A 13,014-nucleotide genomic window follows, 5' to 3' on the forward strand; every position below is an offset into this window, starting at 1 on the left:
CGTTATCCACGTCCTTTCAAAACATCTTTTTATTCTCCCTAAAGTTCATTGATACTCTATCATCCCAATTCTCATTTGCCTTCTTTTTCAACTCTTGCACCTTTCTCTTGACCTCTTGCCACTTTTCTTTTATACATCTCCCAGTCATTTGCACTACTTTCCTGCAAGTGTCATCCAAACGCCTCTCTTTTCTCTTTCACTAACAACCTTACTTCCTCATTTCACCACTCACTACCCTCTCTAATCTGCCCGCCTCCCACCTTTTTTTTTCATAGGTTCCAGACAAAAAATTACAACTTTTACTGAAGGAAAATGGTTGAAGTATTTAGGAGTATGGGACTTTTATTCGTAACCATTAAGATCTTTCTATGTCAACTCACTAAGAGATGGTTACGAAAGATACGGAAAATTCGAGATTAGATAATAATATTGCAACCCATGGAAATCAAATGATATGCACTTTTAACTTCAGAAGACTAAAGATATAAAGAAATTCTTGATATATTTAGTAGTTCACTCAATCTCCTCCAGTTCAGTTACGTTGAGTTTTCTTGGCTTTTAACAACGGAATATCACCTTCCTTCGGTGGATGAATCTACTGTACTCTAGTCTGCTATGTATAGTAGCTTTACCTGTTTAAATTACGTGATTGTCATCTTGCCTCTCTCTCTCTCTCTCTCTCTCTCTCTCTCTCTCTCTCTCTCTCTCTCTCTCTCTCTCTCTCTCTCTCTCTCTCTCTCTCTCTCTCTCTCTCTCTCTCTCTCTCTCTCATTTTCCAAAGTTAATCCGTTTTGTTTTGTTTGGCAGTAGTCAACAGTGAGTTCAGATACGCCAAGAGATACAAGACCCTAACCCTCGTGCTGCGGGGTTGAGTCACCAACATGACTCTGACCCTAAGATAGATATAAGACTCTGACCCCCGTACTGCGGGGATGAGTCACCAACATGACTCTGAACCACGAATAGATATAAGACTCTGACCACCGTGCTGCGGGGTTGAGTCACCAGGACTCTGAACCTTAAATAGATATAGACATCTGAACGCGTCCAACCTCATGGCAGAAGTCGGATTTAAAGGCTTAATGGTTCGGCCTTCACTGAAATAGATGCATAATAAAGTATAATAGGCATTTCTACACTACAGGCAAGTTCTCTCGTTTTCATTTAGCATCATTTGGCTTATTTATGGTCTTACGAGCCGAAGATAGATTAATTGATTACGATTTTTGGACAAGTTGTGGAAAACGTCCCAGTCTAGTCAACCTTACCTAACCTGACCTACTTTGGGGGTTGAGTATACCCCCTAGCCGGTGGCTTGTAGAAAATCACTTTATCGACTGCATATCACAATGTTGTAATTCATGTTGGGGGGGGGGGTATACAATAAGAATACCAAACCGAATAAAGCTTTATAGAATCCGAAAAGGAAAAAAAAATTGTCGGCAGTGGAATGTATCTGGTCATCTGTCAAGCAGAGTGTGTGCGAGTACCTCCAGTATTAAGGTTCCTACAAAACTGAGGGATGATTTGTGATGGACGTGCATGTCACTGTGTGCTCCTAATACTCTGTAGAAGGGACTTAAGTTGAGAAAAGTTGATTTGGAGTTTTTCCTTTTCGTGCCAGAGAATTATAGGAGGGATGAAGATCAGGAAAAACGTGTAGGAAAGATAAAGTGAAAGGCTTTCATGAATAAACTGGATCATTGGGAAAATCTCAAGTAATTTCACGTCAAACGCTGAGGATTTTTGTCATCATTTTCGTCATTAATAGCAACATCTACCAGAGACATTTGTCTACCTTCTGTATTGGTTGCATCTAAATGAGGAAGTATACATTGGGGAACATAACCACATAAGAAGCCCTCTAGCTAGCACCCAAGTGTTATGATTTATTTTCCCTTTTTTTTATAAAGAAAATCTTAATAGAACACTTGTAGACACGCAGGTTTTCACTTTCAATTAAGTTTTTCAGCTCTGTGGTCTTAATGAATAAATTTGAATCCTCAGGTGCAATTGTTTGTCATCCAGAATATATATATATATATTTTAGGCGCTTTCCAATATTCGTATTGCCCTTAAAAAATTCTCAGTTTAAAAGTCACAGTTTTGATGGTTAATGGTTGTGTTCATGTTTGATTTTTCCCCATTTTAACAGTGCTGTTGTAGCTTCCTGTAGACTGTAGACATTTACTGTAGACATTCACACCAGAATTTTCACTGCCTGTACCATTGTGATTGTTTTCTTGAATCATTTAAACTGTAAAAGATATATAATGAGTTTGCATTTTGTTGCCAAATTCAGACGGTTTCACTTTTTCCTTGTTTTCTCTTAACAGATGAGTGACATCTTAGTGGCTCAGGTGATGATAAAAGTCTGAACGGTACAAAACGCTGAGATGGGTTTGTGGAGATGTGTGTTAAGGGCGACTCGAATCCCATCAGGGATGAGGCAGAGGTAAGTAATTTGTGATTTTATCAAGCCAGTAAGTTAATTATTACTAATAATTTCATTAGATTTTGAAATTTATATTTAGATTCTACTTACAGGAAAGTATTGGAGATGGACATAGATAAAAGGGAAAGTACAGAGCAGTTTTAGTCTTTGAAGATTACGTAGATGATTTTGATGAAAGGAACTGATTTTAATCTGAATTGTATGTGAAATTTATGAATCTGAAAAAAAGCACATTTAAGGGCCAGCATAGTTTCATAGATGTTAGAAATACATGAAGTAAATGGAAAATTGCTGAATTTGTGATGAGTTTTGCTGGGAGAGTAAGGCATGCATGTCTATAGGAAGGGAGGAAGGTTTTTGGCTCCCAGTGAAAGTGACGGTACATCAAGGATTTATGATGTCACTCAGGTTTTTTAATGTTTTTAGAAGCAATGGTGAGGAAGGCACACATAAGGGTCTTAGAGCAATGGTCATATCTCCAGGATGCTTGGGTGGGAAAGCATGAAAGGTGAAAGAGTTACTGTTGCAGATGACACAGTGTTAGTGGTAAACTTCAGGGACAAAACTTTAGAACTGATGATGATGTCAAGGAGAATGCGTGAAAGAAAATTGAGAGTAGATTGTCACAAGTAAGGTAATAAGATGCAACAGAGGCATGAGACGTGGTCGAAGTGAAAGTTTGAATGGGAAGGATATAGAGGAAGTGGATTGTGTACATGTTAGTGTTTCATGAGTACATTTATTTATTTTTTTGGAAAAGGGCTTTTTTTATGGTTTAGGTCAGAAGTGCTTCATGTGTTGTGGCTTGGATGGCTTGGCAGGGGTGGATTTTCTTTATCATTCACCTGAGTTGGTTGCTGAGTGTTTTGTATGTCACATTATAAAGTGAAGAATGCCAGTTTGCTGTTTGCTTTTCACTTATTAGGTTGTTTAACAGCTTTAAAGAGTCAGTATTTGTTTTGTTGAATTTGCTGGTGGTATGTAATTTGACTCAGCATGTAAATGGAAATACAGTAGTTAAGTGACTTAGTTGATTTGTCTTTGACTTGCTTACATCAAAGAAAAATATTTTAAGAATAACAAATGAATATGGAAATATTGGTTATTAACATTTTGCAACATTTTTCAGACTGCCATACACCAAACTTTCAGATGCTGGGCTTCAGCCTTCTTTAGTCTTTCAGAAAACAGGGAACTTTAGATCTTTTATGAATAAGGTAAATAGGACTTGAACATAGATAAGCTTTTTTTTTTTCAGGAAAGATGCCATATTTCAAGTATCAGTCTTATCACTCTTGAAATAATTTTTGGTATATTGTTGTTCTGTTTAGCTTATAGTATGTTTTAAGTTAAGTGAATGCTTCATGTATTTCAGACTGTTTTTCATCCGATCCATGCAAGAAGTCAAGGTGCTCCTGCCCATAATGGCTACTCTTTCAATTTAATCGTCAAAGTAGCTGTAGGTGGTGGTCTCCTCTTGGGGGTGAAGGTAAGACTGGATTATTTAGTCAGGTGAGACCTAAGGTCAATTTATTGTAGTTTATGACAGTGAAATTTTTTTTTATAAGAATCAAGTGGTGTTCAAGGTTAAGAAGGATTTTATGTTGTATTTTATTCAGGTTTTACTGTGTACAGGCATGGAATTTACCTTTGATATGGTATAAGAACCAAGAGGTAAATGGAATTATGATGTATATGATAAAAACTTTGGGTACTTTAGAACGAGAGAAGCTGTAAATGAGGCATAGATGTTTATGAGTGTGTTCCTCTTGTTTGCATTTTGACACGGTATTGTTAATTTCATGTGTGGCAGGGTGGTGGCAGGAATGGATGAAGACAGCATGTATGAATATGTGCATATGTATACATATATATGTCTGTGTATGTATATACATGCATACATTGAAATGTATAGGTATGTATATGTGGGTATATGGGCATTTATGTATATACATGTGTATGTGGGTGGGTTGGGCCATTCTTTTGTCTGTTTCCTTGCACTACCACATTAACGTGGGAGACACTGACAACGTATAATAGATGAATGAATAAATAAAATGAATATATATATGTGTATATGAGTGGATGGTCCATTCTTCATCTGTTTCTTGGCGCTACCTCACTGATGCAGGAAGCAGTGATTAGGTATATTGAATAAATAACTATATATTTAAGCTCACAAGTTTAATTGTATGTATTTTGCAGGTTTTATCAACTCCTTTAAAGGTTGATTGTGAAGCCAGCCAGCAGTCAAGGGAAGTTCGTGACAGATTACATGGAACTAAGCATAGTGATAATTCTAAGGATCCACCTTTTGATTGGCTTATTTTTTGGCAGTTACTGAAGCCCCAATTGCATTACTTCCTAGCTGCAATGGGGGTAAGGGAACTTTCCATTAATTTTGAGTCTTATGACATATTTTTCTTCACAACTTTTATTACAAACTATCTTCTGTTGTATGATTATCATTGTTGACATCTTCCTGTAGTAGAGTTTGGTATTAGCTTTCATAAATTTGACCATTAGGTGTAATTTCTTTGATATACAAGGTAAATTATTTGAGCCTATCAGCTCAGTGTTCAGCGAGTTTTTGGCAGCCAAAAGATTTTTCCCTTTACCTCTGACAGTCAGAAGGTTTTCCCTGGTGTTAATATACATGCCCCACGTCTTTGCATGATGGCATCTGGAATCAGCTCTAAGAAACATGTATATAAGCAAGTAACATGTGGAAGTAAGGTCAACTCAGATTTTGATAAATTGTGTGTATTTCTATAGGATTTATTTTCTTCTTTTTGAATTTAACTACAAAAATTAAAATGAAATTTTTTCATTGTTTTACATGAAATTTAGGCAGATGACCCAACTAAGATTTTATTCACTTGTGTGATTTTCTGTCGGTACTGGTATGTTTAGTATATATATATGTATGTATGTATCCCTGGGGATTGGGGAGAAAGAATACTTCCCACGCATTCCCCACGTCTCGTAGAAGGTAACTAAAGAGGACAGGAGTGGGCGGGCTAGAAACCCTCCCCACCTTGTATTTTAACTTTCTAAAAGGGGAAATGGAAGAAGGAGTCATGTAGGGAGTGCTCGTCCTCCTTGAAGGCTCAGATTGGGGTGTCTAAATGTATGTGGATGTAACAAAGATGAGAAAAAAGGAGAGATAGGTAGTGTGTTTGAGGAAAGGAAAGGATATATGTCAAAGGTTAAGGGAATGAGGAGAAGTGGGAGACCAATTTGGAGGTGGAAGGATGGAGTGAAAAAGTTTTTGAGCGATTGGGGCCTGAACATACAGGAGGGTGAAAGGCGTGCAAGGAATAGAGTGAATTGGAATGATGTGGTATACCGGGGTCAACGTGCTGTCAATGGATTGAACCAGGGCATGTGAAGCATCTGGGGTAAACCATGGAAAGTTTTGTGGGGCCTGGATGTGGAAAGGGATCTGTGGTTTTGGTGCTTTACACAGGACAGCTGCAGGTCTCTGGAACATGCAGGTAATCAGAATCTCCATGTCCATCTTGATATCTTGATATTAATGAAACACATCTCAGACAAAACTGCCTCACCTTGATGTCCACCCATGTGGGTTGAGCGTGCAAGAATGGTCTGTTCATTTTGGTAAACTTGTCGGTGTGGGTAAACAGTGCCAACCAGCTTGAACACGCTTCTACTGATCATCCATGCTTGGTAGTGTGGTTAATTCCTGATATGGGTCGATGCCGGGTACCCATGAGTGGGTACCGTGCTTTCTTTGTGTCCTTACCCTAATGTGTCAACCAGCTTGAGTTTGCCAGACAGGCTCTTAGCATATATTAGGATAGCGATATTTTGGTTTCTGCAGAGATAGAAAAGTTTTTAAAGTCCACAGCTGATTTTTTTTTTCAAATATGTCTCGCCAGCCTGCATATATCTAAAAGCTGCATTCAGAAATCAGATTAGCATTTAATGTGATGAAATCTTAACTGAACTTGAAAGCAATTTCTGGACAATATTTTCCATATTGTTTGATGTATCAGACTGTATATGAATTATAAATTTCAGAGTGCTTTAATTGTTGCATTGGCCAATGTTCAAGTGCCACTTCTTCTGGGAAATGTTGTCGATGTGGTTGCAAGCTTCACAAGAGAGCTAGCCACCGGTGAAAGAAACTTTATGCAAGAAATTGCTGCTCCTTCCATTAAGCTGATAAAATATTATGTTGTTCAGGTAAGTGGGTTGTATGTGTATCAGTACCTATGCAAAGTTTAAGAAAAGTTAGACAGTACAAAATTATAAGAATGTGATCATAATTGTTTTGCAAGGGATGCTGAAACCCATTTTTCCATATAGCATCAAGTCTGGTATGCTGTAAGGTGATAAAAGTACTTTTTTCAGAAACAGCATTTTTGTTGGGTAGTTGATAGTTAGGAATCAACAAATTCCAAAGACTAGTGAGTTCAAAAGGAATTGTAGTAGATGAGCAAATATAATTTATTATAGATATTTTAAATTTCAAGATAAAAGATGACGAAAGTATGATTAGAAAGAAGTGGTTGCAGTCCAGTTTACTGTAGGCTCATTCTTTGTCTATTAGCAACCCTTACTCAGTGATGATGTCATCATTTTGCTGGCTGACGCTGAACAGCCTGGTCACAATTCTGAGATCCCTGGAACATGTAAGATGTTTGCTTTATTGGCTATCTCTGCTTATGGCTTACTTTTCCACTCATTTATCAATAGATATCCTTTTTAGTGTGGTTAGGTGTGGTTTGAATAATTACTGTATATGTAATGTATATGTATGTACATGAAACAGTAAGAAATTGGGAAAAAAGTGTTTTGTGGTAATATCACTCCAAAGACTGAAGCAGCTAAGTTTCAAAATGCCATATTATGATTTTATTTTGGAAGCTTGCTTCTAAATAGCATCATGTATTTGATTGTATTTTGGAAGCTTACCTCTAGATAACATGTGTTATGCCCATTTAAAGCTTTCAGAGACTACTTTGAGATCACTAGACATTATCGAGGGGTACATGGGTGTTGCTGATTGGTAGAAGGTGAACCTTCATGGGTTAGGCTGCAACCACTTAATAGGTAATTAGGAAAGCTAAAGGGCTATAATGTCACCAGAAGGCAAAGTGTTTTCTTCTCTGGGGATCTAGAAATTTTCTCAACTATGAGGGCACCATCCAAGAGAGAAGCAGTTTTTCATAAGTTTGTTTATAAACATTGTTCACGTAATCTTTTCACGTAAAGTGATACAGTATTCTTAACTGGGAATAGGTTTATCATAGTTTGGGTCTTTGATATGATAGTTGATCATCATTTATGTATTATGTATTACTCACAGCTGGTTAGGCTTTTGTACTAAAGACTCAGAGTGAATTTAACCTTCTAATTTGCAGTAACATTTAGGTTTTGTGGGCTTCATGCATTAAATTTTCAAATTTGTCAGAATTGTTTAGATATGAAATGTTACCCAGAATCTTTTACTTATTTATGTTGTCCTTATTGTACTATGGCATTGTACTGCAAGAAGAGTATATACTTGCACAGTAGAATCTAGTAAGAATATTGAATTTGCTAAGTTGATGCTCAGTTATTGTCTTTAAATGAAAATGTCATATATACGTTGAGGATTCTTTTTATATATAGTTCTATCCATTCATCACTGAATTTTTTATAAATGATTATTGCTTTGGTCATCTCAGCTTAATGTCTGAAATTCTTTTCAGGCTATATTTACCTTCTCATACATAACTTTTCTGACAAGGATGGGTGAACGTCTGGCTGATGACCTCAGGCAGCAGCTCTTTACCTCTCTCCTTGAACAAGACATTGCCTTTTATGATCAACATAAAACAGGAGAACTGGTTAATAGGTATGTATGTTGGTGGTATATCACTCAATACAGATGATAAGTGTTCTGGTTTATATAAACTTAAACAGTTGTCATGAGTCAAGTTGGTGAATATTAAAAGTGTTCCAGTTGGTTCTATTTATTAATCTAAAGTGAAATGTAGCATTATCAAATGGTGAGTCTGATTATTGCGCTGCAATATAGAAGAGATTGCATATCTTGGGTGATGTGGGAGAAATGCTGTGCCTGAAATGAAGTTATGGTTAGCATAGTATAGCAGATACTTAATGGAATCATGGGAGGTGTAGTTAGTTTGGGTAGTGTAGAGAAAGTTGTCCAACTGGGTATGCTTAATGTGGATAGGGTAGTAGATGTTAAGTGCTTGGGTATGTATTTTTAGGTCACTGTGGGTGTTGTAATGCAGTGAAGTAAGGTATAGAGTTGTAGTTAGAGGTATAGAGTTGTAGTTACTCGATTGAAGTAAGGGATTTGTTATAAGTGCTCAAATGAATTTTGTGGGTGCAGTTATTGGAAGAAAGAGTACAGCATAGAAATAATTGCAAATGGTTATGAGAACGTTTTGATTAGCCATTGAAAATACCCTAGAGTGAATGTGAAAAATCAGTCAAGTAGAGCATCCTTGTTTCATTATGATGGACCTAGATATACATGTACAGACTTATCTGGTTTACTGTTTTGCCATTTGTATCTCTTCTCAACATTTTAAGTTTAGCTGATTGTATATCACTAACAAATATTTTCATATCTGAATGCATATCATTTCAAGAATATGTCTCTTCCTATGGTACATCAGCATATGACCTTGATTATAACAACATAACCTTTATATAACTGATCAGAATTACGAACACATGATTTGTACAGTTAGAGCCCTGGGTATGTTTTTAAGAGAAATGATCAGTGTATGGTAAGACATAGATTTGGGATGTCTGCAGTCCATGCCATGGAGGACCTTTACAGATAAAAATTTTGACATCTAATCCTGAAAGCAAGAAATTACATTAATCCTTCATCATAGCCATGCATAGTTTACACCATGCCCTAAGCCCATTACACCATATTTTCTAAATTGTCACTCTCTCATATTTGAAGGACCCAGTTGTTCTCATACTCGAGAGGTATGCTTGCATGCTGTATGCCTCCCAAAATTCTGCCATCCAGAATTTTACTTAAGGGTAAATTGCATGAAGAAAATCCTTGGGAAAGGATGTGGCATGCACCCTAACCTGGGACTTCATCCTAGTGTGGACTATAAGCAAATGAGATTTTGTAAGGTTCAGATGACAATAACAGCTATTTGTATGTTAGGGTATAGGGCTCAGATAACAATAACAGTTGATTGTGTATCATGTTATCGTGAGAAGTAGTATTTGATACTTTGGAGGAAGACTCAGTCTCCAAGCAGAGCAGAGGAAAGTTGTAGGATGATGTAGATCATTCAGTACATCATGGTTTTGAATGCTAAAGCATCATACTAAGACTTAAATGTTTGTGGTACACTTTATTTGAATGGCTGTGGTTACTAAAGTGGCTCCATAATTTTTTTCATCAACATCTCATTTATAGTATTTATGGTATTTGTTTGACTGGATGATACAACTTTTTCAGTGCGGTCAGGACAATAGGGGCATGATATAGCATGAGATAGGTAAAAAAATAAAAGTTCATGCATTAATGAATTATGCTAAATTGAGACAACTGTTTTCACATGAATAAGGGTATGGAGACCATTGACCAAAAGAAAACACAGTGAATATTCAAAATGTTTTGTAAATATATATAAACATTTTGGGCACAACCATATCTTCCACTCTGTCCTGGAAACCCCAAATAAACAACATTACAGAGTCTGCTTCCCAAAAGTTGTGGTTTTCGTACAGGTGCCATAATTATTTTTCTTGTTTTCTCGTTTTCCTTACATGGGGTTTATCAACCCTAGTATGGAGTACTGCTCACACATCTGGGGTGGCTCTTCCTCCAAATGTCTGTTAACCTGTCTTCTGGCATCACCTCTCTTCTGGCATCACCTCTCTTCTGGCATCACCTCTCTTCAGCCATCTCTTTCCATACACTAGTGTTGCTGCTTTCTCTGTTCTGTAGGTATTATTGTGATCTATGTTCTTGTAGGCTATCTGCATTTGTCTCCATCATGAAGGCTTGGTCCAAAGACATGAGTATTGCTACTGCTTCCCAAAGTTTACACCCTCGAACAGACAAATTGTGAAATTCTGTTCAACTTTTTGTCTTTACTGGTTTCCATAACCATTATGTCTCTAAGGGTCAAGTCTACAAACATCTATAGGACACTAATTAATATCTATGTCTTTTTTTTTTTTTTTTTACTTTTTCTCTCACCTGAGATACCCTTGATTGGCACATACTTGACAGTCTCTTTGAAAAGAAAATCCCCCAAAGATCTTTTAATTTTCATTAAAGGCTACCAAACAAATCATTGCTTTGTGCACCCTAAACTTTGAAACCCTATTCCATGAGAAATTGCTTTGCAGGGGTCAAGAAACTCTTCTTGTTCACTCAGTTTGGGCTTTATGCTAGAGCAAATAATTTTAGGGAGCTAACCTCTACTGTAGCCTTCCTTTAGCCTTTTCCAGTCACCAAAACCCTTTATTTACTGCCAGTTCTTCTCTCTAGAGTAACTACTCTCAACTTCAATTATCCCATTAAAGTCTTTACTGATCATCATATCTGAATACTGTACTAATTACCAACTGATAATTTTATATTTAGATTCAACCTGATATTCCCCTGTAGAAGCATACATCTTCCAAAAATAGGAATTTTGCTCATACATACATTTACTTCCAGCGCTGTTTTTTAAGCATCATCAGAGCAGCCAGTTGATCTAACCAACTTTTTATTTGATACAGCTAATAGAACAGCATTGTTACAATTGCTTTTCTCTTAACTTTTTTCAGATTAACTGCTGATGTGCAGGACTTTAAAAGTTCTTTCAAAATGTGTATATCCCAGGGGCTTCGTAGCACCACTCAGGTGAGTCCAATTTACCTCCTGTAGTTATGAATGTATTTGGCTTTTATGTATGATGGCAGTAGTACCTCTGTAGTACTTAAGATTTAGATTACTACCTCTACAATATTGTTGGTAGAAGTTGGTAGGCAGGAAACGACCAGGGAGGTATATTACCAGTACTACCCACCTTGGTATCAGGAGGGTTAGTGATAGCTGCATAGTGAGCCAACACTTTATTGGTTGTCATTTTGCACTCCTCTGACCCAGGCATTCTGTCCACAAACATACAATATATCTCTCCCTGTTACACACAACACTTGACAACACTTAACTCACACAGATCATTCTTCATAACTAGATTTTCCTGTGGTGAGTGCTATGTACTAGCCCTGCCTTTCGGCATAATGGTAGGAGCAATAGATAAAAGTAGTAGATAGGACTTAGGTAGAAACATTAGGTAGAAATGTGGAGGTAGTAGGTAGGAACATAATGTAGATGTAGTTAGTAGGAACATTAGTTAGGAGCCTCAGCAGACACTGCTAGACTGGCTCTCTGCCAGTCGCCTTTTAAGGTTGAGGCACTGAAAGCTAAGAAGCAGCAGTGGGAGTTCAGTAGTTATGGAGACTTTATTGCCATGGTCACCCCATTCAGGGAGTTCCTGAAAGGAACAGGTGTTAGAGATATGGACAGATCGATAGCAAGATTGTTGCAAAGAAAAGATGGAGAGAAAAGGGCTTTCATTACTCAAATGCACTAAGAAGTAGCAGGTTTTTTGCCCACAAACTAATGAAATTCATATCAGTTTGATGTATGAGCTCTGCGTTATGGGTACATTGATGATACCAGTACAGCATGCAGTTGGTAAAGTTTGATTGCATTGGCAATATTTCATTTATTGATTTATTTGTTTCAGATATTTATAAAGCAATAAATTAAACACCAGTATTAGATTTCTCTCCACTGCAGTCTGTTGCATGAGCACTAGAGATGCTCTACAATGTTAGTTTCCAAACTTCGTTTGCTTCCACCCCCCATACATAGTAAAGCTTTCATTATGACCCCTTACCCAGAACACACACACAAACACGTGAATATAGATAAGACAAGTTACATAGATATAGTAAAACTTCTGTCATGCCCAGTTACCCAGAACATACACACACAAGTATATGAATAGGTAAGACAAGTTACACAGATATACAGACTCAAGGTCCAGTTTATATATATGAATATAGTACTACATACTCTGCACCCCTTTGCCCACACCAACAGTATTTGCCTTCCTAGGGGGATGCACCCTACAGTTTGAAAACTTTTGCTTTAAGTATTCTCTAGGAAAATCAGGGTTAGGACCTTCTGACACTCTCTTTCCCTGGGGATACACTGACTTTTCCTCTTGTCTCTGTCCTCCCACTTCAAATGGGTGTTTGTTGTATACATTTCAGATTGTGTAATTAATGAAATATAGTGTTGGCATATGTTGTACACAGCAATGTCTATTAGTCTGTTAGTTTGTGTACCAATTTACTCTAGATAATAGAAATTGATTTTATGAAATACATTGGGTAATATTAAGAAATTTAACAGTTAATGGCTTGTTAGTAGCATGACTTAGGACTGAGCCCTCCCAACTTTTCCTTGTACATGTATGGACCCCAGACATTGGGAGTTATACTAAAGTTAGGGACGAGAAGAGGGTCATTGT

The 13,014-nt window shown here is 37.1% G+C and overlaps 1 protein-coding gene across 3 annotated transcripts in view; it reads left to right on the forward strand.

Moving 5' to 3' along the window:
• The first annotated feature begins 1,042 nt into the window (after nucleotides 1-1,042).
• The window catches only part of LOC139756757 (mitochondrial potassium channel ATP-binding subunit), a 38,818-nt gene continuing 26,846 nt past the window's right edge, over nucleotides 1,043-13,014 (forward strand). Inside the window, exons 1-8 of one of the 3 annotated variants that reach the window (XM_071676511.1) lie at nucleotides 1,124-1,144; nucleotides 2,337-2,455; nucleotides 3,585-3,672; nucleotides 3,831-3,944; nucleotides 4,661-4,834; nucleotides 6,500-6,664; nucleotides 8,176-8,321; nucleotides 11,255-11,330. In XM_071676511.1, the coding sequence (XP_071532612.1) occupies nucleotides 2,397-2,455; nucleotides 3,585-3,672; nucleotides 3,831-3,944; nucleotides 4,661-4,834; nucleotides 6,500-6,664; nucleotides 8,176-8,321; nucleotides 11,255-11,330 (822 nt within the window). In that variant the 5' untranslated portion in view covers nucleotides 1,124-1,144; nucleotides 2,337-2,396. Of the gene's footprint in view, nucleotides 1,145-1,376; nucleotides 1,504-2,336; nucleotides 2,456-3,584; nucleotides 3,673-3,830; nucleotides 3,945-4,660; nucleotides 4,835-6,499; nucleotides 6,665-8,175; nucleotides 8,322-11,254; nucleotides 11,331-13,014 lie in introns of those variants that run through there. The other 2 variants (XM_071676512.1, XM_071676513.1) reach the window with 2 other exon arrangements.

Source organism: Panulirus ornatus, chromosome 23 (genome assembly GCF_036320965.1).
Source record: "Panulirus ornatus isolate Po-2019 chromosome 23, ASM3632096v1, whole genome shotgun sequence".
Lineage (NCBI taxonomy): Eukaryota > Metazoa > Arthropoda > Malacostraca > Decapoda > Palinuridae > Panulirus > Panulirus ornatus.